Here is a 27,329-nt window from a genome sequence, read left to right as displayed (position 1 = left end):
CCAAGTTTAAAAATAACTCTTTAATCATATGCACATAGGGGAATATAGGGTAGCTACCAGGCTGACTAGGAAAGGGAATTCTCCCTTTGCCCCAATGTCTGCTTGGCACAGTTCTGAGATCACACACACACACGTGGAAGTAGGTTGGGAAGAAGATTAGGGAGAGAACTGAAGAGACAAAGGCCAGTGGGGTGAGAGGCAAGGGCTTGCAGTAGTTTCAGTCAGTGGACTCCAACACAGATTCACTTAGTGCAAGGTCCCAGTAGTGTTCAGCCCCATGCTTTTTGAAATGCTCACGAGCCATATTCTCTGTAGGGCACTGTTTAAATTTCATCTCTCCAAAGCTCCGGTCTTTGGCCGTACCCTGGGAAAGAGATAAACCTTTTAATAAAAACACTAGTTTCTCAGCTGGGCGCAGTAGCACATGCCTATAATCCCAGCAGCTAGGGAGGTTAAGACAGGAGAATCATAAGTTCAATGCCAGCCTCAGTAATGGCGAGGTGCTAAGCAACTCAGTGAAACCCTGTCTCTAATAAAATACAAACTAGAGCTGGGGATGTGGCTCAGTCGTCAAGTACCCCCGAGTTCAATCCCAAGTACCAAAAAAACAAAAAGCACAACTTTTTTTTTTTTTTTTTTGCAGTGCTGAGAATCCAACATAGGCCTTATAAATGCCAAGAAAACCCTCTACCACTGAATTATACTCTCAGATCAGCAATTTGTTATTTTTTTATTTATTCATTTAGATACTTGGCACTGAACACCAGGGTGTTTAGTCACTGAGCCACATCCCCGACCCCCAACTTTTTAGACATTTTTTTTTTTGAGACAGCGTTTTGCTAAATTGCTGAAGCTGGTCTTCAACTTATAGTCCTCCAGCCTTAGCCTCTGGAGTCACTGGGATTATAGGCTGCACCACCACACCCAGCTCAATTATTTATTTATTTATTTTCTATTTGTTCTATTTAGATATACATGACATTAGAGTGTCTTTTAACATATTATACATATAAAGAGTATAATTTAGGATCCCGTTCTTATAATTGTACATGGTGTAGAATATACTGGTCGTGTATTCATATACGAACATAGGAAAGTTATGTCCCATTCATTCTACTCTTTCCTATTCTCATTCCCTATCCCTTCTCTTCATTCCCCTTTGTCTAAGCCAATGAATTCTTATTCTTTCTCCTCTTATTGTGTTAGCATCCACATATCAAAGAACTCAATTTGTTATTTAAATCAGATATAAAGCTCTATTAAAAGACCTAATAAACATTTGTGCCACAAAGTGCCTACTTGAATGCTATTTTATGGTTAAAGCAATTATAATCTCTACCCTTGGACATTCATGAGTTTTCTTAAATTTATACAGATGAATTCATACAGCTTCTCTTTTTTTCTTTTTCCTGGTGGTACTGAGAATTGAACCCAGGAGTGCTTTCCCACTTAGCTATATCCCAAGTCTTTTTTTATTTTTGAAACAGGGTCTCATTAAGTTGCTCAGGCTGGCCTTGAACTTTGTGATCCTTCTGCCACAGCCTCCCAAGTCTCTGGGACTGACTATAGGAGTGTACTACTACCATGACTGGCAGGGTTTAAGTTTTTAGACTAAAGGAGCAAGGATTCTATGCTCTAATATCTGGTTGAAATAGCACATCACAAAAAAAGATAATACACAGTGTGTTGGGATGAACTTATTTCTCAGTGGGCCTCAAGGAATAGATGTGGGCCTCTGTAGGAAAACAGAGTTAGAGAGCCAGAGTCTGGAAGAACTCTTTTTATAAGGTTTAGTGAAAACTGTGTATACATGCAGGAGGCTTTGGGGTCCCGAGACAAGAAGCAGTTGGGTGGGGAGAGGAGAAACAAGAGGAAACTTGCAAAGACTATAATAGGAAGACACAGTACAGGGTGAAATAGCATTCTCAGCAAAGGCACCAGCAGCAATGGCAGTTATAAAGTGATACCTAAAGAGGTTTTCAGGGGGCAGACTCCAATAAGGAGGCTAAAACAGAATTTGACTTGTTTCTGACTCTGAGGGCTCTCAAAGATAAATGGAAGAGATATGGAGGCTGGGGTATTAAATATCCAGGTAAGGATTTATGTAACACACAAAAGGTAAAATGATTAGTGTAATTTGTATGCATTAATTGAAGAGTCTGGGATAAGGATACATACTGTTAATAGCAATTTCTATAAATAGTGGTCTTGGGCTAGGGATGTAGCTCAGTGGTAGAGTGCTTGCCTAGCATGTGTGAGGCCCTGGGTTCCATTCCCATTACTGGGAGGAAAAAAAAGTAAAAAAGTTTTTGATAAACAGAGCTGGGGATGTAATCCCCTGCCATGCCAAAAAAACAATAGTTGCTTTTGGGGCTGTGGATGTAGCTCAGTGGTAGAGCACCTGCCTGGCATGTGATAGCGCCTGTTTTTTCTTTATTCATTAATTAATTCATTCATTCATTCATTCATTTTGGTGTCAGGTATTGAACCCTAGGGTACTTAACCATCAAACCACATCCCCAGCCCTTTTAAAATTTTGAGACAGGGTCTCATTAAGTTGCTGAGGATGGCTGTGAACTTGAGATCCTCCTGCCTCAGCCTCCAGATCTGCTGGGATTACAGGCGTGCACCACCACACCTGCCAAGGTCCTAGATTTGGTCCTGAGTACCACAAAATAAATAAATAAATAAACAAATAAAATCAAGAACAAGTTAGCAAAAATAAGCACATTTAATAAATGGAAGATGAAACTGGGCATGGTAGCACAAGCTTGTAATCCCAACTGCTCATGAGGCTGAGGCAGAAGTTCAAGGCCAGCCTGAGCAAATTAGCAAGACCTTGGTTTGGGGATAGGTGGAGATAAAATAACTCAACCTAAAATAATAAAATGAAAACAGCAATAATGGTTCACTAACAAGAGTTCATGAATAAAAGAACTGACAACTCCTACCCTCCCCAGTGCTGGAGTTCAAACCCAAGCCCCCACACACATGCTGGGTAAGTGCTCTATCACTGAGCTTCACCCTCAGCCTTTGAAAGAATTGGATAAACTTTAAAAGGTTCTGCTGAAAATGGATTTAGGTCATTTTATGAAGTATTTTTAGATTATTATCTAATTAGGTTCTCAAAACAAAACCTGATAAGAACAGCAAATAATATCCACATTTTTATAGACAAGGCAACAGAATTTAACATTGTCTTGCTCAGACTGCTTAGCTAATAAGCAAAACCCACTTTTGTTTGTTTGTTTTTTACAATACTGGAGATCCAACCCAGAGCACTATATATATATTTTTTTGAGGGGGGCGGGGCGGCAAGTACAGGAGATTGAACCCAGTGCTGCCTAACCACTGAGCAACATCTCTAGCCCCCCCCCCCCCGCACTTTTTTGTGGTATTGAGGGTTGAACCCAAGGCCTTGTACATTCGAGGTAGGAACTCTAACTGAGCTATTTCCCCAGCCCAAGCCCTTAATTTTTTTTTTTTTTTAAAGAGAGAGAGAGACAGAGAGAGAGAGAATTTTAATATTTATTTTTTAGTTTTTGGCGGACACAACATCTTTGTATGTATGTGGTGCTGAGGATCGAACCCGGGCCGCACGCATGCCAGGCGAGCGCGCTACCGCTTGAGCCACATCCCCAGCCCCAAGCCCTTAATTTTTATTTTGAGACAGGATCTAAGTTGCTGAGGCTGACCTTGAATTTTCAATCCTCTTGTCTCAAGTCTCCCAAGTCACTGGGATTATAGGCATGTGCCATCATACCTGGCTCACAACTGTATATTCTTAAACCTAGGGTACTTCTTTCATTATATATATATTTATATACACACATACATGTACATACACACGCACACAAAATTCACTCCCCTCTTTTTGAGTCTCATACTCATAACTATGAAATAACTTTCAATTCAGAGCCAAACACAGCAGCGAATGGTTGTAATCCCAGCAACTAATGAGCTGAGGCACAAGGATTACAAATTGGAGGCCAACATCAATAATTTAGCAAGGCTTTAAGCAACTGAGTGAGATACTGCCTCAAAATGAAAGAAAAAAGAAAGGGCTGGAGATGTAGCTCAGTGGTGCAGTGCCTGTACGTTCAATCCCCAGTACCAAAAAAACAACAAACAACTTTCAAGTGAGAACTTTTCCTGGTGCTAAAATTTTCCATACTTTTCCAGACAACATATACTATATGCTGATTAATTTAACAAAAATGTAGCTATCTCTCACTCTGAAGATGACCCACATTCTCCCATCAATGTGTACTCCTACCTTTACCCCCAAAGCATCTCTTTTTTGATACTGCCCCCATTCTCACTTAAATGTATCTACTTCCTAAATAAATGTCTCAAAACATAATTATTTAACTAAAATATAATCAGGAAACATTTGCTTCCAAATGTTTAAAGACAGATTCTAAAAAGAAACAGAGAAGTTTTATTTCATTTCATTGTTCCACTTGTATAACTTTAACCATCAGAACTAGCTAAAGTTTTACTTCAATGCTTCACAAAGGATCACCTACCTCCCAGACTAGTACACATTTGTTGGTTTTCTTCACAGCTTCCTCATCAGATTCTTCATCATCTGGAATAGACAATGTAGCTAAATTTTATTCCAGACTCATGACAAGAGACCACAGATTTAGATTCTAAACAAATAATATTCAACTCTATCCATGTTCTCTTAAGTATTATCATCTTTTTCCATGTACTGAAATCATGTTTTGCTTTCTGTTAATTTTTATTTTTCTCATATTAGAATGGAAGCTCCAAGAAGAAAGGGACTTTATTCAACAAACATTTACTGAGGATCTACTATGTGTTAAAAGCTGTACCAGACACTAAGAATAAGGAAATAATAGATAAGCAATCAACAATAAAAAGTTGTCCTAGGCTTTGGATGATGTCTATATGATAGGTTATTCTTTTTCTTTGTTGTTTTTTTTTTTTTTTTTTAGTTGTAGATGGACACAATACTTTATTGTATCAGTTTTTATTTTTATGTGGTGCCAGGGATCAAACCCAGTGCCTCACACATGCTAGGCAAGTACTCTATCACTAAGCCACAGCCCTGGCTCCTGATAGGGTATTTTTAAGGACTCCTTAGCCTAATGGAGGAGAGGCATGCAGATACATCAAATGAAAATATCTTAAGAACACTTGCTAAAGAGAATATAGATTATAGAGCAAAAGTATACTTTAAATATGTTAAGGAGAAAAAGTACAGAAGGACCACACTTAGGTAAAGTTAAGAAAAGCAGAATTCTCAGTCAGGCTCAGTGATAGGTGTGTTTAGTCCTCAGTTACTCAGAAGGGTGAGGCAGGAGGACTGCTCAGACACAAAAGTTCAAGACCAGCCTGGGCAACATATTAAGACCCCAAAACGTCAGAAGTTGGTCCAGGTCTTCAAAGAAGGGAAGAATGAATTTTTTGGGGGGAGGGGGATGCATACTAGGCATTGAACTCAGGGATACTTAACCACTGAGCCACACCCCCAACCATTACAAGGCCACTAAGTTGTTTTGGGACTTGCTAAGTTGACGAAACTAACATCAAACTTGTGATTCTCCTGCCTCAGCCTCCTGAGTTGCTGGGATTACAGGCTTGCACCCCATGCAGGTGGGAAGAATGAATGCTGACATAAATATAATGGCTAGGAGAATGTCAAGTGTGTGTGTGTATGAATAGAAAAGTTGGGCAAAAGAATGAAAAATATCTTTTCATTTTTGGTACTGGAGATTGAACCCAGGGTGCTTTACCACTGAGCTACATCTTAGTCCTTTTCACTTTTTAATTTTTTTTTTTTTTAAAGACAGAGTGAGAGAGGGGAGAGAGAGAGAGAAAGAGAGAGAGAGAGGGGAGAGAGAATTTTTTTAATATTTATTATTTTTTAGTTCTCGGCGGACACAACATCTTTGTTGGTATGTGGTGATGAGAATCGAACCCGGGCCGCACGCATGCCAGGCGAGCGCGCTACCGCTTGTGCCACATCCCCAGCCCCACTTTTTAATTTTTGAGATAGATCTAAGGTGCTGAGGATGGCCTCAAACTTGTGATCCTCCAGCCTCTGACCCCCAAATTGCTAGGTCAAAGATATGTGCCACGGGCTGGGGATGTGGCTCAACCGGTAGCGCGCTCGCCTGGCATGCGTGTGGCCCAGGTTCGATCCTCAGCACACAAAGATGTTGTGTCCGCTAGATGTTGTGTCCGCTGAGAACTGAAAAATAAAATAAAAAAAGAAAAAGATATGTGCCACCACAGCATGATTTTTTTTTTTTTTTTGGTAGTGCTAGGGATGAACCCAGGGCATTGCATATGCTAGGCAAGTGCTCTAACCTTGAGCTATAATTGCACCAAAAAGTTTATCTTTACTTAGTAGGACTATAGCTCAGTTGGTAGAGTGCTTGCCTTGCATGCCCAAGGCTCTGGGTTCAATCCCCAGTACCACAATAAATAAATAAATAGATAGATAGATAGATAAAAAATTAAAAAAAAATCTTGATCAAAGCAAAAAGCTTTTAATGATCAGAAAATTTTTTTCACTAACTAAATACATTCATGTAACAACTATGCAGATTCAGGACAGACAGGGAAACCATCGATAATAGAAAAGCCTTAAAGGACAGGCAGAAAAATAATTTTAATATCCATGCATATGACCATGTAACAAATATTGTATAATTTCTAGCAGGCTCACAGTCTGAATAAATCTTACTGAAGTTCCTGAACGCTGTATATACTGTTAGCCGGAGTCTCTCAGGAAAGGAGGAAGATAAATGGACAGATGCACCATCCCTACCTCCCACAGATCACAGGACCCCCAATTTATCCCCTCTAACCCCCATTCACCATCTCCCTTTGTGTTAGATGTCTGTTCGTCCCACTTTATCCGATGCAGCATTAGACGCTTAAACTTCTTCTGAGCCTTGGGGCCTGGAAACAGAGAAGGAGAATTTTGCCAGAGCCATAGAAAATAATGGGACAGAAAGAACCTCTCAGCTCATTAATGTTCAGACATTAATGTGGTAGTTGAAGTAATCCCGGGAACTACATCTGTGGCCTTCTACTCCAAAAAACACAGAAAAAGTAGCCCAGTATATTATATCCAGGTATGGTTCTAAAATACCTTATTTACTCCCTTTTCCCCACAATGCTAATCACTCTAGGCTTAGGGTTATCTGGGGACAGTCTCTCTCAATTTTTTTCAGACTCACCCCCTTCCACTACTACCACGTTGACATCCTTGTGCAGTACCACCACCCCTGTCAGGTACAGTTGCCCAGCATTGGCCTCAATCTTGAACTTCTTGGCTGGGTTGCTCAAATTTCGAACTCTGGAGGAGGGAAAGCTTAGTTATGTCTTCAATTTTAGCAACAGTAGCTACCTGAATGGAATGGCAAACAAACAGATGAATCCAAAATGGTTCTCTCTCTAAAAACAAAGATCTCTTGAACAAACATATTTCCATTTTCTAATATTTCTGCAAAGTGTACAATTTACAACAAACAGCAGTTAATCAAAATTTACTCTATAATGAATTGTTTAGAAGGATATACTATCACCCAAAAATATTTATAAACTTCTGGGTGATGGTGTAAAGATCTACAAATTCTTCTTCTTCTTCCTCTTCTGCTCCTTTTTTTTTTTTTTTTTTTTGATACCAGGGAACTGAACCCAGAGGTGCTTAACAACTGAGCCACATCCCCAGCCCTCTTTTACATTTTATTTAGAGACAGGATCTAACTGAGTTGCTTGGGGCCTTGCTAAGTTGCTGAGGCTGGTTTTCAACTCCCAATCCTATGTCTCAGCCTCCTGCGCCGCTGGGATTATAGGCATGCGCTAGCACACCCAGCTACAAATTCTTTTGTAGATGCCTAAAATGTAGTCACTATGTAAGCATAAAAATTTTCTAGAGGGCAGGAAAAACTGTTAGGTAACAATTACCTATAAAGAATAGTCCTTAAAAAAAAAAAAAAAAGTAGACCTAAGAGATCAAAGAAGAGGGAGAGAACCTTTACATTAAGTGCCCTTCTGTATTGTTAGAATATTTTTATCTTAATAAGCATCCACTACTTTTTAAATAATGTACCACGTTTATGATAAAAAGTATATAGTTTAAAAAAATAAGTACATTTAATAAATAGAAGGATAAAATAATAAAATGAAAACAATAAATCAACAGGTAGAAAAATACCTACAACATACAAATTCATTTTGGAGTGAGGATAAAAGGATTACTGCAATACTCAGAATAAAGTTGATTGCTAAGGGGCTGGGGCTGGGGCTCAGTGGTAGGCCACTTGCCTAGCACACGTGAGGCACAGGGTTTGATCCTTAGACCACATAATAAACAAAATAAGGGTATTGTGTCCATCTACAAATAAGAATATTTACCCAAAAAAAAAAAAATTGCTAAGGAAAGAAATATTAATGCGTTTTGAAGAAATATGATATTTTACACTTCACAAGAACAAACAATTTTTACTTAACAACTTGGCCTGAACAAGTATATTCATTCATTCATTATTCAAAATAAATGTTGGTTAACTAAGAAGACTTGAGATGAGGAAAAATTAGATAACAACAACAAATAAGAAATATTTAAGGGGCTGGGGTTGTGGCTCAAGCGGTAGCGCGCTCGCCTGGCATGCGTGCGGCCCGGGTTCGATCCTCAGCACCACATACCAACAAAGATGTTGTGTCCGCCGAGAACTAAAAAATAAATATTAAAAATTCTCTCTCTCTCTCTTTCCTCTCTCACTCTCTCTTTAAAAAAAAACAAACAACAACAAAAAAAAGAAATATTTAATTCTCCACTGGAAAAGAATGACAAGCTCTTGATTCACACTAGGGTTATTAAGCCAGAGTAGGAAGTGGTACAGGGTATACTTTAGGCCACAATGACTCTGTCTTGTGCACTAGATGGAAGGACGGCCTACTATGGACACCTACCTATATACAGATATGTGTACCCCCTGTGAAATGTCTTCTTTAAGCTTTTTAATTTTCTTGACCTTTCTCTGTTCTGCTGTAAGCTTTCGGGCAGCGTTGGCCTCTTCATGCGCTCTGTCGTGACAGGAAGGACATCCACAAGTGAGAAAGGCATTGAAGACCAGAGGCAGGGCTAAGAGAAAGAGAGAGCAACAGAGGACTCTCCCCTCCCTCCAAATATGGATCCCCCAAAAGTTTGGAAAAGGCACTCGCCCTGGGTTTCCACCCAATCCCATGGCACTTACTTCTGTCTTTTTGCCATCTGAGCTCTGACGTGGGCTTCTACCTTTGTGGGGTCTTGAACAGCTTCTGTCCCTAATACTCGCATCAAATTAGAAATTCTCACTGCAGTGGAGAGAGGACAGCAATTAATCTCCTAAATTAGTTCTCTTGCTGGAATAACCTGTTATCTTTTCTATCAATTGATATTGTTACTTCTATTAAATCTCTGCTCAAAAAAATCACCCCCTCCAATAACTCCTATTTTGAAAATCCCACCAATTAACTGTTTTCACAGTTCACACAATTATTCTGAAAAATCGGTATGCATTTATGTTAAGAAAGACAAGCAGCTGGGCACAACGTGTACTTCTGTAATTGTAGCTACTCATAAGGCAAAGGCAGGAAGATCACAAGTTCCAGGCCAGCCTGGGCAACTTAGGAAATTATCTCAAAATTAAAAAAATAAACAGCTGGGGATGTGGCTCAGTGGTAGAGTGCTTGCCTAGCATATAAAAGGTCCTGGGGGGCTGGGATGTGGCTCAAGCGGTAGCGCGCTCGCCTGGCATGCGTGCGGCCCGGGTTCGATCCTCAGCACCACATACCAACAAAGATGTTGTGTCCGCCGAGAACTAAGAAATAAATATTAAAAATTCTCTCTCTCTCTCCCTCTCTCCTCTCTCACTCTCTAAAAAAAAAAAAAAAAAAAAAAAAAAAAGGTCCTGGGTTCAATCCTCAGTACCGAAAAAAGAAACAATAAATTTAATTTCTTTGGTATTTTTTGCTCTTATAGTATCTAAAACAGGAAATCCTATATATACCAGTGCTCATTCAAAATATTAACTGAATGATAATGGTAACTACAAGGGTGAATTTTCTTATACCAAATTTTCATTTTAAAAATTAAAATATTAAATTTTATGTAAAAGTCCATGCAAACACTACAACTACTACCTTAGCGAATTTCAACACTAGTATATTTTTCCAGGAAAATCAGAGTGTTAATATAGCCAATAAGTGACCTCTATCATGAATGTTTTGACCTGTCTTTTTCTTTTCTTTTCTAAGAATTTAACCTTTATTTTATTTATTTTTATGTGGTGCTAAGAATTGAACCCAGTGCCTCACGTGTTAGGTAAGCAATCTACCACTAATCTATGACCCCAGCCCCTGACTTGTCTTAATAAGAAAAGATAGATAGGGGCTGGAGTTGTAGCTCAGTGGCAGAGCGCTTGCCTAGCATGCATGAGGCACCGAGTTCAATCCTTAGCACAAAATAAAAATGAACAAACAAAATAAAGGCATATTGTCCATCTACAACTACAAAAAAAATTTTTAAAAAAGAAAAGATATGGGCTGGGGATGTGGCTCAAGCCGTAGCATGCTTGCCTGGCATGTGCGGGGCGCTGGGTTTGATCTTCAACACCACATAAAAATAAATATATTGTGTCCACCCAAAGCTAAAAAATAAATATTAAAAAAAAAAAAAAAGAAGAAAAAGAAGAAAAGACAAGACAGACAGGTGCAATGGTATATGCCTGTTATCCCAGGGACTCAGGAGGCTGAGGAAGGAAGATCCCAAATTCAAGGCTAGCCTCAGCCACTTAGCAAGACCATCAGCAATTCGGCAAGACCCTGTCTCAAAATAAAAAATTAAAAGAGCTGGGGATGTACCTCTTTTTTTTTTTTTTTTTGGTGGTGCTAGGGATTGAACCCAGGGCCTTGTGCATGTGAGGCAAGCACTCTACCAACTGAGCTATATCCCCAGCTGGGGATGTACCTCCATGATAAAGCACCTCTGAGTTCAATCTCCAGTACCAAAAACAAAATAAACAAAGAAGATGGTAGGAATTCAAGGAAAGAACCCAAGAATGATTCTGAGAAATAGAAAGCACTCAAAAAGAGATGTTAAGGTTCTCTAGAAATAAAGAGATAAATCTGCCACCCTTTTTAATAGGCAGGGCTAAGACATGTACCTTTGGGTTCTGGAGGAGGCATCAGGCCCAGCCGGACTTTCTCTTGGAGTTCTTTCTGTGCTTCCCTCCTTGTTTGCCTCCGCAGCTTCTTCTGTTCCTTCTTGGTGAGATACACCCCCAGAGTAACTGGTGTGTCATTGTCAACTATCAGAGAAATAAGCATACCAAAGCAATAAGAATATTAGGGTCACTTAGGTAAATACCAATCACTTTCAAAGGATATTTAGCTGAGTTATCATTAGTTGTTTGTAAGTTGTGATAGGGAACAGCATGGTTACATTTTAGAAATGGATTCTCATCTTTCATAAATAGTGTTCTAAGTCGTTTTTCTTTAAGCAGTTAAACCCTTTCACCAAATGAAATGTAGCAAATACAAAAAATAAAAAAATTAAAGCAGTTCTAGTTCCTCTTGGTGAGGATTTGGGGTAAGTGAAAGGTATCTAGAATTCTACTTAGATCCCACCTCCTACACCTCGATGTTTCCATGGAATGTGATTTGAAACTACTGGCTGAGATGATAAAATTCATAATTTTAAAGTCACAGCATATGGTAAGAATGCACTGAATTCATAACGCAAGTCTACACAATAATTTAAAACAAAAACTAGTTGGGCATAGTGACAGGTCTGTAATCCCAGCAACTCAGGAAGTAGAAGCAGAAGGATTGCAAATTCAAGGCCACCCTGGGCAACTTAAGAGAGACCTTGTCTCTTAAAAAACAAGCAAACAAACAACAACAAAAGAGATGAGGGGTCCTGGGGTTGTGGCTCAGTGGTAGAGCGCAGGTGAGGCCCTGGGTTCCATCCTCAGCATCACATAAAAATAAATAAATAAAATTAAGATATTAAATAAATAAAGGTATGTGACTGGGGATGTGGCTTAAGCAGTGGTGAGCTCGCCTGGCATGTGTGTGGCCCGGGTTCGATCCTCAGCACCACATACAAACAAAGATGTTGTGTCCGCCGAAAAGTAAAATAAATAAATAAATATTAAAAATTCTTTCTCTCTTTAAAAAAAAATTTCTCTCTCTAAAAAAAAAAAAGTATGCTTCCAACTACAACTAAAAAGAGAGAGAGATGGGAATATATTCCAGGGGTAAAATGTCACTGCAATCTATCCCCTGTACTAAAACGAAACAAAACCCACATTCTTCTAATGATTTACACTATTTAAAGGTAAACAGAATCTGGTAAAATAAAAATAAGTAACTATATTACAGGTTGAATGCCACTAAGCTGAAAATACCAATTCTACCATGCTTCAAAATCCAAAACTCTTGGGCTGGGGATATAGCTCAGTTGGTAGAGCGCTTGCCTTGCATGCACAAGACCTTGCGTTCAATCTCCAGCACCAAAAAAAAAAAAAAAAAAAAAAAAAAAAATTCCAAAACTCTTTAAGCATCATCAGCACTAATAAAATCTGCAAATACTTCAAAATCTGAAAAACTCTGAAATATGAAACACTCTGGTCCCAAGCCTTTCAGATAAGGGATATTCCAACTGTATCTAAAGGTCTCAATCTATTTTTCTTACTGGGAGATACTGTCAAGTGAAATTTACCAATTAGGATATTTCCTTGGTTCATCTCAAGTCTGATGAAGAGTGTTAAAATTGTTTAGATCCATATAACTTTTGAGATCTCTACATACAAAAGGAAATTTCCAATGTACTTAGTGATTTACCCAAGGCATTCAGCTTGGTAAAAATACAAAAATGCAGCCACAACTAAAACCTCTCTTTTGACTGAGCCAATAAACTTTTGGTACAAAAAGAAAAAGAATGAGCCAAGCACAGTGGCACACTCCTATAATCCCAGTGACTCAGGAGGCTAAGGCAAGAGGATTACAAATTTGAAGTTAGTCTCAGCAATAGAGCAAGACCCTCAGGAACTTAGGGAGACCCTGTCTCAAAATAAAAAATAAATAGGGTTGGAGATATAGTTCAGAGGTGAAGCACCCTTGGGTTCAATCCCTAAAATGGTGGGGGTGGGGAAAGGAAACAACAAAGAATAGGAAATAAAAAAAGACTGAAGACAAAGATTAAAGATGATCAGGAATACATTGGTAGTGTACAAGACTGGAGTTACCGTTTACCACTATTGCAAAAGTCCAACTTGTAATATACATCAGTGAGGCCATCTACAGACTGGGCCTCAATGCTACATGTCTAATATGGTAGCTACTAGTCACCTCTACTATTTAATTAAAATTAAATAAAATAAAAAACCAAGGTCCTCAACTACACTAGTGCAATTCAATGTTCAAGTGCTCAATAATCATGTGTCAGGCATGGTAGCACACACCTATAATCCCAGTGGCTCAGGAGGCTGAGGCAGGAGGACTGGGAGTTCAAAGCCAACCACAGCAATTTAGCCAAGTCCTAAGCAACCCAGCAAGACCCTGTTTCTAAATAAAATATTAAAAAAAGAGCAGGGTGCGGTGTGCATACCTGTAATCCCTGTGGCTCGGGAGCTAAGAAAAGTGGATCGCAAGTTCAAAGCAGCCTCAGGAATGGCAATGAACTAAGCAACTCAGTGAGACCCTGTCTCTAAATAAAATACAAAGTAGGGCTGGGGATGTGGCTCAGTGGTTGAGTGTTGCCGAGTTCAATCCCCAGTACAAAATCCCCCCCCCCCCGCAAAAAAAAAGTACAAAAAAGGCATGGGGATATGGCTCAGTAGTACCCTTGGGTTCAATCCCTGATACCAAAACACACACACACGTACGTGGATAGTAAATATTATCAGAGATGCAGAACAAGTCCATCACTGCTGCATAAAGTTCTGTTGGATAATGCCTTGGTTGAATAATCAACTCATTACCTGGAGGATTGAGCTGGGCTGGATGTTCAACAAGATTTGTGATTCCAAAATAATCTTCTCTCTTCGGATTTTCCTCTGTACTAAAATTGGAGTAAAAAAAAGATAACAGGATATGTGGGTAGAGAGGATGCCAAGAAAGGGACTCTCAGAGACACAAAGAAAAATTTCATTTTCTATTATGTGTTCTAGCTTTTAACGTTATACATCTATAATATGTAATTAGATTATACATTATTTTCAGTATGAGAAACCCAAGTCCCAGTAAGGCTAGAAGTTCTCTCCAAACCAGTCATTCTCAATCTTTTTTGTAGCCTAACACCCCTAAATAGATACCACATTCTCTCATTAGTAATAATAAATACTTGAGATGGTGGTTGACAAGGGAAGAGTAGGAAAAGGCCAAAACACAGTCTTTTAAAGCCATATATCAAAATGATGGAGTAGATATAAAGTTGTCCAAATGCATTAATAAAATTTTATTTATCATTAACTGTACCAGCAACTAAGAATTGTTGTTGTGTTCTACAACTGGATCTTTTTTTAAATATTCTTAGTTGTAGATGGACACAATATCTTTATTTTATTTATTTATTTTTATGTGGTGCTGAGGCTCAAACCCAGTGCCTCACACATGCTAGGCAGGTGCTCTAACACTGAACTACAACCCCAGCCCTACAATTGGATCTTTAAGAAATGTAATAACAGCCCGGCACAATGGCCCATGCTTCTAATCCCCATGGCTCCAAAGGCTGAGGCAAGGGATCTCAAGTTTAAAGCCAGCCTCAACAACTTAGCAAGGCCTTAAGTAACTTTAATTTGAGACCCTGTGCCAAAATAAAAACTAAAAAGGGCTGTGGATCAGTGGTTGAGGGCCCTTAGGTTCATTCCCTAGGACCAAAAAAATTTTTTAAATGTAAAACCAGCCAGGTGTGGTGATGTATACCTGTAATCCGAACGGATTGGGAGGCTGAGATATGAGGACTGCAAGTTCAAAGCCAGCCTCAGCAACTTAGCAAGGTCCTGAGTAACTTGGACCCTATCTAAAAATTTAAAAATTAAAAAAAAAAAAAGTTGGGGATATAACTCCTTAGTTAAGCACCCCTAGGCTCAATTCCAGGGGTGATACTTAGAATATGTAGTTTAAGGGCTGGGGTTGTGGCTCAGTGGTAGAGCGCTCTCAGCTAGCATGCATGAGGCACTGAGTTTGATCCTCAGCCACATAAAGATAAAAAATAAAGATATTGTGTCCACCTTAAAAAAAAATATGTAGTTTAAAAAATGTAATTAAATGTGATAATAATATGTACAACTAAGATGCACCAATAAAAAAATGTGAAAAAAAAAAGAAAATTTAGTCAAACAAAAACCAAAGCAAAACATAATAAAATCCTCACCAGAGCTTTGACTCCTGCTACTTTACAGAAAAAAGAAAAGAAAAATATGCTAAAACCAAATAAGGATGTGTAACAAAAACAAATAGGTACTGGGTTCAGTCTCTAGCACCACTTAAAAAAAAAAAAGAAAAATTTTTGCCAATTTGTTTTTATAGTTTATTTGTGTCCCTAATTCTGCTACACTAACAAAAAGCTTAAAAATAACCCATATTGTTTAAAAACATATGAGCTTTTGTACAGTTATCTACTTCCCTTAGATTTAACAATTTTATTTAATATCTACCATTTTTCCCATTAAAACTATAGCCTTGAGGGCTGGGGTTGTGGCTCAGTGGTAGAGCGCTTGCCTAGCATGTGTGAGGCACTGGATTTGATTCTCAGCACCGCATATAAATAAATGAATAAAATAAAGGTCCATCAATGTCCTAAAATAATTTTTAAGAAAAATTAAAAATTAAAAAAAAAACTAGAGCGTTATTAAAAGGTATTAATTAACAAACTCACAGGTCGAAGCCATTGGGGATGATGTATGAGTCCCACCACTCAATTTCAGGAATATCGCCTTCCTTTAGCTCTTTCTTAGGAGCAATGAGGGCGAGCCTAGTTGAAGTATGGATGCCTGTTTTTCGAGCAGCCTGTGAAATCTCTGCCTGTAGCTTCTCCAGTTGAGCCTAAAGACAAGATAAACCAAGATAAGGAAGATAAACTGGAGCCACATTTAAGGCACCTCTTGTTAACTCTCTACATCTAACACATTGGATTCATAATATCTGAAAGAAAAAAAGAGTTGTTCTGCTTTACCCTTTAATTCATTTAAATACATCTCACCTCTATCTCACAGTGTAGGCCTCCAGCAGATATGCAGACATGGGATCATATGAAAACCTCACTTTGAGAACACAAAAAAGGAAAGGCAAAACTACTTGAAAATATATTCCATTCAACTCTCTAGTTGTGGAAATTATATGTAGCAAATTTTAACACCAGGCTAGACTTCCTCAGTCACTCAGAGACCTTTGAATTGCTTCCCTCTACTGGCAGCTGCATGTGAAAATTTTCAGACTCAATATTATTTCCATCTATGTACAAACTAACTAGAAAGAGAAATCAGCTAAAAATCAAGTATTCCAGGAATATGGTATTTAAAGTTACTTATTGCTTCAAATTACCTATCTGTTCAATTTCCCATAATGAAAGAACTTATTTTCCTTTGCATCAGCTTCCTAACTTCTAAAGTCTGTTATACTCTAAGTTAGATACCTTGGTCCGTAATCGTTGAGCAATCTTCTCAAATTTGCCCTTGTCATGAAATTTAAATGTTCGTCTTTGGCGTTGGGAAGGGGCAATTGAAACTCGGGGGTCAAAAAAAGTATTGGACTCCATGTCTTCTGATGGCTTTTCTTTTAGCTGTTGCTTAAACTGTTCCCTCTTCACAGCACGAATATTGGCCTTAAGGGTAGGCATGCGGTGTGTCAGCTCAATCTCCTTGCCAGTTGCATCTACAGTGCGACCTTGCTCATCTAGGATCAGTGGTGTAGGTTTAGTTTGATCTTTTAACTCTACTTTCCTGAAAAATATCCCACAAAGAAATAGAGCTGGAATATTAAGGCAAACAAAATAAAACAAAGCAAAACCCAATAAAGACAACTAGGTAAAATAATTCTAGGGAGCATAATCCTATCAGGAAATAATAAACTCTGGTTTAAAAACATCAAACTGGTCAGGTACACTAACGCACACCTGTAACTACTAGGGAGGCTGGGACAATAGGAGTGCAAGTTTAAGGCCAACTGGGGCAACTGAATGAGATGCTGTCCCAAAAGGGGTTGGGAGACTGCTCAGCACTAGAGCTCTTGACTAGTAAGTGCAAGGCCCTGGGTTTGATCCCTAGCACCACAAAAAGGAAAAGAAAAATTAAAAACATCAAACTGGAGCTGATATACTCAGTGGTAGAACACTTGCCATACAAGGCCCCAGTTTTGATCACCAAGCAATGCAAAAAACAAACAAAACACCTTGATAAAACTAAACAAGAGTCAGTCATGGGATGCCAGACCAATCACAAATGCTAAAACTAAAGTCTAATATCTTTTTCTTTTTTTGGTACCAGGGATTAAACACAGGGTTGCTTAACACCAAGCCACATCCCAAGCTCTTTTTTGTATTTTATTTAGAAACAGACAGGGTCTCACTGAGTTGCTTTGGGCTTCACTAAACTGCCCAGGTTGTCCTTGTACTTAAGATCCTCTTGCCTCAGCCCCCCCCCCCAAGCTGCTGGGATTACAGGTGTGTGCCACAACATCCAGCTAAGTCTAACATCTTTGTTCAGTTGTAGAGAACCTAAGATTAGGTCTCACTCAATGCAATTCAGTGGCTAACAGAGTTAAAAATCCAGAAACATGCCAGGTTCAGTGGCACGTGCCAGCAACATAGGAAGCTGAATCAGGAGGATTGTAAATTTGAAACCAGCCTCAGTGAGGCCTTAAGTAGCAATGCACCGAGACTCTGCCTCAAAATGAAAATAAAAAGAGCTGGCACACACCTGCAATCCCAGCAACTCAGTAGGCTAAGGCAGGAGGATCACAAATTCAAGGCCAGCCTTAGCAATTTAGTGAAGCCCTAAGCAATTTAGCAAGACACTGTGTTAAAAGAAAACATAGTAAGGGTTGGGGATGAGGTTCAGTGGCCCTGGGTTCACTCCGTACAAAAATAACATAACATAGAGAGCCCCTGTGTTCAATCCCCAGTACACGTGGGGCAGATGAAACTAAGAAATTATTTTAGGTTCTTTGGAAAAAGACTCAATGATATTCAAAAGTATTTATTTCTTCTCAAACTTCAGAAATGACAAGGGATTTTATGAAATATATACTCACGGAGGAGCAATGCCCATGGCATGGAGATTAGCCAGGCCCACCATGTTGGCATTGCCAATGAGCCCTGGCTTCAGTGCCAGCTGGGCTTGGATTCGGGCTTGTAGCTCAGCTGCTTTCCTTGCCTTCTCAATGGCATCATTCATGAAAGTAGCAGCCTGGGATGGCTGAATGGTGTTGCCAATTGGCAGACGTTCTGGTTGGGAAGAAGAAGGAGTCTTTGGCTGTGAGATAGAAAAAAAAAAAAAAAAAAAAGAATAGGGATTGAGATAGGCAGAAAGACACACATACACATACCTTGCCAGATTACGGCAGATGATTGTGGAGTGGAACGTTTTGGATTTTCATTTGAATGGATGGCAAGAAATTCTGTGATAAAGATGATTCTTTTCAGAGTAATCTGGGAATAATACCTGAGGTGCAGGAGGGCTAATGAAGCTCAGCTGTTTTTTCCTCTCCTCGATTTGTCGTGTTGCTGCCTCCATCATCTGTTTGATCTGCTCTCCAGAGAAGGAAAAATTGAAAAGTATTAATTTTTCTGTTTTATTTCTCCCACACAGGTTCCTAAATCCAAAAAAGTGTTCAGATCTAGAAACCTTAAAGTTTCTGAATGACTCTACCATATTCTGTCTTTACCACAGACTAGAAAAATTATCATTTATTTATTTTTGGTACCAGGGATTGAACCCAGGGGAGCTTAACCACTGAGCCACATAGCCAGCCCTTTTTTATTTTATTTTGAGACAGGGTCTTGTAAGTTGCTCAGGGCCTCACTGAGGCTGGCTTTGAACATGAAATCCTCCTGTCTCAGCCTCCTGAGTTGCTGGGATTATACATGTTTTCCAACAGGCCCAACTAGACTAAAAAATTTAATAAAGACAAAACTAGACAGGTGAGCACTACAATTTTTCAACTTTTCTCCCAGGGCAGAACTGACTTATTACATACCTTGATGATTAAGGCTCAGACAAATCTGAGTAATTATCTTAATTCTGCCACTTACTGCCTGTGTTACCCTGGACAAGGTACTTAACTTCTAAAGCTCCCAAGTGTCAAAAAGGGTGAAAAAATAATATTAACCTTTCAAGACTATTATGAAAATGTAAACAATGCATACAAATATCCTAACAAAATGCATACAAATTATATTTCAATTGTTTAAAAAATCCTTGAATTCCAAAGTCAGGTAACTATAGATGATGGTGCAAAGATTTGTTCTTTAGCCTTCATAAACTCCTTATCCTGTCCTAAAGAACTTCAGAATGATAAGCCTTAAGAACATAGGGCTTAATATAACTCCTCTCTGATTTTCCACATAGGGCCTTCTTTTGGGCTGTGGCTGTGGCTTAGTGGTAGAGTGCTTGCCTAGCATGTGTGAGGCACTAGGTTCAATTCTCAGCACCACATATAAATAAATAAAGGTCCATCAATAACCAATAAAAATTTTTTAAAAAGGGGGGCCTTCTTTCAAGTTGCTTCACGATATTCCCCTTTCAACCCCCTCTAATATGCGGGCTAAACCCAAGGGCACTCTACCCTAAGCTACATTCCCAGCCTATTTTCATTTTTTAAAATTTTGAAACAGAGTCTATATTATAAAGTTGCTGAGGCTTGCCTCAAACTTGTAATCCTCCTGTCTTAGCCTCCAGAGTTGCTGGGATTACAGGCCTATGCAACTGCACCTGGCTGCTCCAAGATATTATTCTTTTAAATTAGTTTTTAACACTTTTGTCAGTAGGTGATATATTTACACAGTTCGCGTACTTCAAAAAAATTACATGAGGGTACTGAATTCTTGTAATCCTAGAGACTTGAGAGAATGAGGCAAGGCACCTCAAGTTCTAGGCCATCCGCAGCAACTTTGCAAGACCTTGTGAAACTCACTTGTAATCACAGTGACTCAGGAGGCTCAGACAGGAGAATTGAAAGTTCAAGACCAGCCTTAGCAACTTGGTAAGGCTCTAAGCAACTTAGCAAGACCCGGTCTCAAAATAAAAAATAAAAAGGACTGGGGACAGGGCTCTGCATTTAAGCACCGCTGGGTATAATCTTCAGTACAAAAAAACTGTTAACAGTGCCCATTTTAAAAATACACATGCTTGGGATGGGGACATAACTCAGTTGATAGAGTGCTTGCCTTGCATGCATAAGGCCCTGGGTTCAATCAAACCACCAAAAAAAAAAAAAAAAAAAAAAAGGTTTTTACTGAAAAAAATATAAAATTAACTTAAAATTTTTATAAATAGATTATATTTTCTTTGTGTATTTTAAAATTATTCTCCTCTGCTATCTAGCTAAGTTCTGATCATTTCATTCAATTTTCCCAATGACTTGATGAGGTAGATGATTGGGTAAAAAAATGTATATGATACACATTGTTTGATACATAGTAGGTGCTCAGTAAATACAATTTCTTTCTTTTTTTTTAAGAGAGAATTTATTTATTTATTTATTTATTTATTTATTTATTTATTTTAGTTTTCGGTGGACACAACATGTTTGTTTGTGTGTGGTGCTGAGGATCGAACCAGGGCCACACGCATGCCAAAAGAGCACGCTACCGCTTGAGCCACATCCCCAGCCCCTAGTAAATACAATTTCAATAATCCTTAATTAGAAAACCCTGGGTTAAACCAAGAAATGCTAAAATATCAAGCAGGAAATAAAACTTCCCCAAATGGGGCTGGGGTTGTAGCTCAGTGGTAGAGCTCTTGCCTTGCATGCATGAAGCCCTGGGTTCTATCCCCAGCACCACAGAAAATAAACAAATAAAAATAAAGATATTGTATCCATCTACAACTAAAAAAAGAATTAAAAAAAAACCTTCCCCAAATGCTAAACACTAATTCAATTAAGATCAACTCATTCAATCACTTTGCTTCTAGTCCCTAGTAACTAACCTGGAGTTTAGTTAGCATTCCAGGGCTCTCCGAAGGAGGCCCAGGGATCACCTCTGGCTCCTCTTCTACCTCCTCAAAGCGGGGTATTCGTCGCTTCTTTACTCCAGATGATTCCTTGGAGATCTCAGAATCATCACCAAACACCTCCTAAAGAAACCCAAGATGAAAGAAGAATTGTATCCCTTCCCATCAGGAGAAGCAAAGAATCATCCTAGCCCCTACCAGCATTTTTGGCTTTTCCCAGGGGAATATGACGCAACCTTGCAAATAACTACTTGCCAGAAGCAGGGCCTTCTAGACTCTCCACCAAGTGGATCATTTCACCCAACTTCATCATTCTCTTACTCCAGCCAAGCAAATTTCATCCCCATGTTCCCATCTCAAGGCCTTCACAAATGCTACTGCCCACATCTGTTAGATTCTCCTTCAACTTTTCTAAAACCCCTGTTCCAAATCCTGCCTAAACTCACCTCCTTCAGGAAGTTTTCCTCATTATAACCTTATCCCACTCTGATCAAACTTTTGTTTCACATTCTCTTAGCATTTAAGAGCTTGGTTTATATTAGGTTAAATTACATTGCTAATACTCTGTTTGCCAAGTGTTAGGTCTTTCAATGGTGGTATTTTCTCCCAAGTATGGTCTAAGCTCTTCTAGGAGAGGAACTTTCTTTTTCAGTATTCCCCAATAACACTTTGTTCTCATCAAACAATGGGAACTTAAATATGTTGACTAATTTGCAAGGTGAATTTAACAGGACCAAGAGTGGCCAACTGGAAGGGACAATGGGAAAAAGCAAATGTACACACCGGTGGTAGGCTTTGGGTGACATCCCCTCTTCACTAGGAGGGCTCGTGTTTTGCAAGGACATATCCTCAGCCAGGGGCGAGCGCTTCCTGGAACTCCTACAGTTCAAGAAAAAGGACTCTCCCATAATATATTGTGTGGAGTGGGGACTTGAATGGACCAAAAATGGGACCCATATCCCATGGCTATCTAGCCACATCCTTTGAGAAACCAATTTTATTCTTCCCACCCCATGGAGTCACTTCATTTATAATATGGCCTCAGCACTTACATAGTGGTATGCCCTATCATAATACAATCTTCACTGCAAGAATCTATATATATATATTGTATATTAATCATTTCCCCTTAAACATAACAAAGTTCAACATAGTCTGAAATTCTATAACTTACCCTAAAATTTCCATAAAACTACTATTCATATTTTATAATCTGTGACTGTATTTTATTGTACCTCTCACCCTTTTTGAAATTGCAGCTTTTTTGGTTTTACAACAAGAACTATCTCTCATTCATGTGATCACCCTACAAAGCTCTAAAACAAAAGGCACAAGAATTTCTATTTTTCTTTGTTCCAAGTCTGGCCAAGCAGACAGTGCTTGTCAACTCTTTGTCTCAGGAAAAGCAAATGGGATAGTGAAGGTATTAGAAGCACTTTGGAAGGTATAATGGGAGTCACACAAACACTTTTTTTCACCCCAAAGAGAAACAGACAAAGGGAAATGAAATAGAGATACTGGCTGCCCGAGGGAAATGAGATAGATCAGTTCCCCGACACTGATAATATTGAAAAAAAGGCCATGACAAAGCAGCAACTACAGAATAAAATGTGTAGTATTATTGCAATATTGCCGGCCCTATTAGGACCCCATTCACGTGGCCAGATGACCTGCAATATGCTATACGGCAAATACTAAACACTCAAGAACATAATATATACTAGCTATTTTTAGGTATATTATATGCAAACACACTGCAGAGAAAACTCAATAAAGAAACAATGAGGTCTACAGTTCAGGTAGCAGTGGAGTCACATTCTAAAGCAACTTATAGACTTCAAATAAATCAAAGACATAAAACCTTAGAGCAATCAATTCATAGGTAATAGTAAAGCACGGGGTGAGGGGATGTACAGGATAAACCTAGGGAGACGTGAGAACCAAAATTCCTAACTGGACACGAAAAGGACAAAGCTATCAATTGTTTCTTTGGAATATTTCAAATGAACTTAGGTAGTTCATCATCACAAAGATGGTGACAACAACTCACCTCCTCTACGTTAGTCTAAAGACCTCTCTAAGTAATAGTGGATATCAATGTGTGACCCAAGTAAGTCCAGCAACTTTGTCATCATTCAGAACACTCCTGAGCTCATTAGATAGTGAACTGTAACCTACCTTTAGCTCGCGTTTTCTGCTCCTATCACTGCTAGACTTAGAATGCCTAGAGCTTCGACCTTCCTCCACAGCTTCAAACAGTTTGTCCACAAAGCGAAGAGTAGAATCATCAAGAAAAGGTTTCAGATGGTCTGAAAGGAAAAAAGAAGTGACAGAATTGAGAAGGTAAGAGTACAATCTAATACTAAGCAAATAACATAAAAGCACTGGACTTTTTTTTTGAAATAGGGTTCTCACTATGTTGCCCAGGTGGTTCTCAAACTCCTGGGCTCAAGAAATCCTCCATTACTGCACAAGGTTAATATTTTCTCTTTTTTCATATCTATGTATTCATTTATTCATTTTTTGCAGTACTGGGTATTGAACCCAGTGGCACTCTGCCACTCAGCTACATCCCAACTCCTTTTTCTTTTTTATTTTGAGACAAGGGCTCACTAAATTGCCCACGTGGGCCTTAAATTTGCATGCAGTCTTCTTACCTCAACCTCCCAAGTAACACCGGGGCACTTAACAATGGAGCCACATCCCCAGTTTTTTTTTTTTTGGTGAGACAGGGTTTTGCTAGGTTGCTAAGGCTAGCTTTGAACTTGTGATCCTCCTGCCTCAGCCTCCTAAGTCACTGGGATTACAGGTGTACACCACCATGCTCATCAGGAGGGAGATGTTTTTTAAAGTTCTTTGTAGGATCCCCATAAATTCTGTTACACTGAATGATTCTACCATCTGAGGTAAAAATACAGCTATAATTTTTTGGAGTAGGAAGTAACACAGCCAGAGTAATCTGTTAAAGGTGAGCATCAAAGCTTAAGATGAAGCTAAGTGCAGCAGCACACCTGTAATCCTAGTTACTGAGGCAGAAAGATTGCAAGTTTGAGACCAGTTTCGGCAAGACCCTGTTTCAAAGTTAAAAATTCAAAAAGGCTAGGGATGTAGCTCAGAGATAAAGCACCATCAGGCTTAGTCCTCAGTTATTCCCAAGAGAAAATTTTCAGATGAATAATCATCCTAACTTTCCCCAAATAGTAAACTGTAGATTACCATTAACAAATCAATCTCCATGAACATTTTTCATGTATTTCTTAAAAACTTCCATATATTGAGATAGCAATCTGAATCTGAACATACCTGTCTGGCATATTTTCTAAGTAAATCTATGTTAGGTGACTCAGTATGATAGTCAAAAGGGAGTCAGTCTGAGATTCAAGATAGGCGCCCCCCTCAAAAAACAAACAAACAAACAAACAAAAAAAAAAACAGAAAAAATTTAATTTTAAGTTATTTCCACTACAAAGCAAGAGAACATAAGATGTGGTCTGACCTCTCTTTCTTTAGATATTCGTAACAGAAAGAATTTCGGGGTTATCCATATTAAGTCAAAAGAGTTAGAATAGTACATACCAGCTGCCTTCTTCTTGTCCATGCCCTTCCCCACACAGTTCAATGCTGCTGTGACAACTGTGGGCTCTGAAAAACCCAGTACCCTCTTCACCGTCTTCTCTATCCATGGTTTTAGCTCATCCAGCTCCCTCTTAGACAGTGCCATTTTTCAGGAAAACAACAATAGCTCAAATAGGACTCAATATTACACCTAAAAAGAAATCAAGAAAGAGTTAAATTAGAGAATAGGAAAAAACTAAGCAATCCAGGGCAGTGGTTTATAAATCAGAAATGCCCCCCCCCCCCAGCCCTCAATCCCTTGGTTTCTCCATTTTCATTTGAAGGCAAACATTCTCCCTAAAAACTATACACATGTGAAGAAGAAAACACAAGGAAATGGGTTCCATTTGATTTTTATCCTTAACTCGACATCAGTGCATCAATAACATCTATGGAATAAACTCTGGAAACACTTAGTTCAAGAAATGAGTTCTAGCTTCTTTTTTTGACCCTATCATATAAAGGACTAGACAAACATGTAACATTAAAACAAAGCTAACAAGTCCATCCAGAGGTAAGCTTTTCTATTTCCAAATGAGCATTCCTGAACCTAGCCCTGACCTATGGATTTTCTCTCTTCTAAGGATGCAAACAAGGGAGGATTTATCCTGGTCACTCATCCTGTATTAAGTCTCCTAATCTTAAGAATGTTCTGTCACAATTCGAGACACAGACAATTGTGTATCATATTTTATAGGGTCTGTCAGCTGACTTGAGCATAACCTCTCAGTTCAGAAAAGAATACCCTCATTTGGACTCTCTTCCTTTCCATTTTTATCTTTTTATTTTTTTAGCTCAGCAGAGAAAACAATATAAAAAAAGACTCTCCACAATAAATCTTTATTACTTAATGCAACTTCATATAAAATTTCAACATTATTCATGTTTACATTTGATTTCCTCCCTAAATCTCAAATATCCTCACAAGCACAGAGAACTTCCTAATTTTCTGCATAATGATTACGACAGTCTATAAACTACACCGACCTCAATTTGTAAGCTAACTTCTTTATAACACTGCCATTATAGTATGATCTGAAAATCCATCTTTCAAGATGTTTTAAGTCATCTTCTAAAAGATACATTCTGACTAATTTCTACATTCTTGGTAAGTGTACCCTCTATAATATATGCTGCCAAATAGTGAATTTAATTTTAGCATATCTGAACAAAGCAGATTAAAGTCATGAAATTAAGGAAGATTTTGTGCCTAAGTGACAAATCACATGAGTAATTTACGGTGGTTCTATTATCCCACCATGAGAGAGCAGTACTGCATATCAATTTCTACTTATTAAATGTGCATTGTTCACGTAGGGCTGTAGCTCAGTGGTAGAGTGCTCTCCTAGCATGTGGAAAGCACTGGGTTCAATCCTCAGCACCACATACAAATAAAATAAAGGCATTGTGTCCATCTACAACTAAAAAATAAATTAATTAAATTAAATTTTAAAATTTAATTTAAAAAGCAAAGTAAATGTGCATTGTTCAAAGAAGCCTATACTAGCACCAAAAAGGGTTCATAAGCACTCCAGGCACCAAAATCACTGAAAAGAGGTCACTGAGCAGTTGGGACACTGAGATTATACACCATTTACAAGCATTAGGCAAAGAAATTAATACATTTGAGTCTCAGTTTATTCATCTTAGAAAATGAGGACAACTGCCACAGCTACATCATACTTAATTCAAGTAACTACTAAACACAAGCAGAGTACTTGCTGGGTACTGAGGACACATACAACAATGAACAACACACACCAGAATCCTTGCCTTGACGACCTCTAGCCCACTAGAACTGACTCGCAGGCTAGGAATCACAGGCAACTCGAAAACCCAAAGCAATAAACGAAGTGCCCCTGTTACCAGATACTAACAAATGCATACCACTCAATCCTCCATGAGGTGATGAGCAAAATAAACAGTCAATGGGCCAAAAAAAAGTTCCCCACAGTCACCAGCTTTGTCGTTAACCACGGGGTTCATCCCAGCTGCAAGGCGGTGGGGAGCCGGCTACGAGAATGGGGCAGGGAGCTCTGAATGGGCAGGTACCAGAATCCTATCTCCTTGGGATTCCTTCCTCGTCTAGCTCCAGTTCCAGATCCCCTGAAGCCCCGCTTTTCTACGTCTCTTCTCTGCCTCACGGGCCGGGTACCCACCACGCTCCACCCCAACTCCTCAGCTCGGAGCTGTCCCCTTCCCGCCCCCGCCCTTCCCTCCCCGCAATCCCATTCCAGCGCCGCCTCCTGCGGACCGCTCTTCCCTCAGCTGCTTCCCGCTCAACTCTCGCGCCTGGCTCTTCCCCCTGGACCCAGCCCGGGCCCCAGTCGCTCCGACCGAAGGACACCTTCCCTGGGCCCGGGGCCACTACTCACCTCACAAACTTCAGCCCCTGAGACGGAGCCCGAACGTTACACCGGAACCGGAAACCGTCTGACCGCCCTCCGGCCTGCCGTCGCCACCGACACGGCCGCCGCCACGCTGAGGTTCCCCCGCACGTGACCTGGGAGG

The 27,329-nt window shown here is 39.3% G+C and overlaps 1 protein-coding gene across 2 annotated transcripts; it reads right to left on the bottom strand.

Moving 5' to 3' along the window:
* Positions 1 to 27,329, bottom strand: PRPF3 (pre-mRNA processing factor 3). Of its 2 annotated transcripts, none has more exons than XM_081307021.1 (16): positions 27,194 to 27,329; positions 24,780 to 24,969; positions 23,382 to 23,512; positions 21,180 to 21,326; positions 18,693 to 18,776; positions 18,283 to 18,503; positions 16,667 to 16,973; positions 15,911 to 16,077; positions 14,013 to 14,092; positions 11,193 to 11,336; positions 9,243 to 9,342; positions 8,959 to 9,072; positions 7,221 to 7,339; positions 6,856 to 6,939; positions 4,530 to 4,591; positions 1 to 364 (listed from the first exon to the last, which is right to left on the bottom strand). In XM_081307021.1, the coding sequence occupies exons 2-16, from the start codon at positions 24,922 to 24,924 to the stop codon at positions 218 to 220; spliced, it is 2,052 nt and encodes a 683-aa protein (XP_081163147.1). In that variant the 5' UTR covers positions 24,925 to 24,969; positions 27,194 to 27,329; the 3' UTR covers positions 1 to 217. The 2 variants fall into 2 exon arrangements, with proteins under 2 accessions (XP_081163147.1, XP_081163148.1); XM_081307022.1 differs by lacking the exon at positions 27,194 to 27,329 and adding an exon at positions 26,706 to 27,129.

The sequence above is a fragment of the Spermophilus citellus genome, assembly GCF_964194105.1.
Source record: "Spermophilus citellus genome assembly, chromosome: 9".
Taxonomy (NCBI): domain Eukaryota; kingdom Metazoa; phylum Chordata; class Mammalia; order Rodentia; family Sciuridae; genus Spermophilus; species Spermophilus citellus.
Note: the sequence above shows the minus strand (reverse complement) of the source record. Positions and strands in the feature narration are given on the sequence as shown.

Bases quoted from the DNA above. Each gene is read 5' to 3' on its own strand.
- PRPF3 (XM_081307021.1), bottom strand. From the start codon at position 24,924: ATGGCACTGTCTAAGAGGGAGCTGGATGAGCTAAAACCATGGATAGAG. The intron at 18,504-18,692 runs GTATTATTCCCA...TCTATCTCACAG, and splicing joins TTAGCCCTCCTGCACCTCAG to CCAAAGACTCCTTCTTCTTC. The intron at 16,078-16,666 runs GTATCTAACTTA...TCTTGTCTTTAG, and splicing joins CTCAACGATTACGGACCAAG to GCTCAACTGGAGAAGCTACA.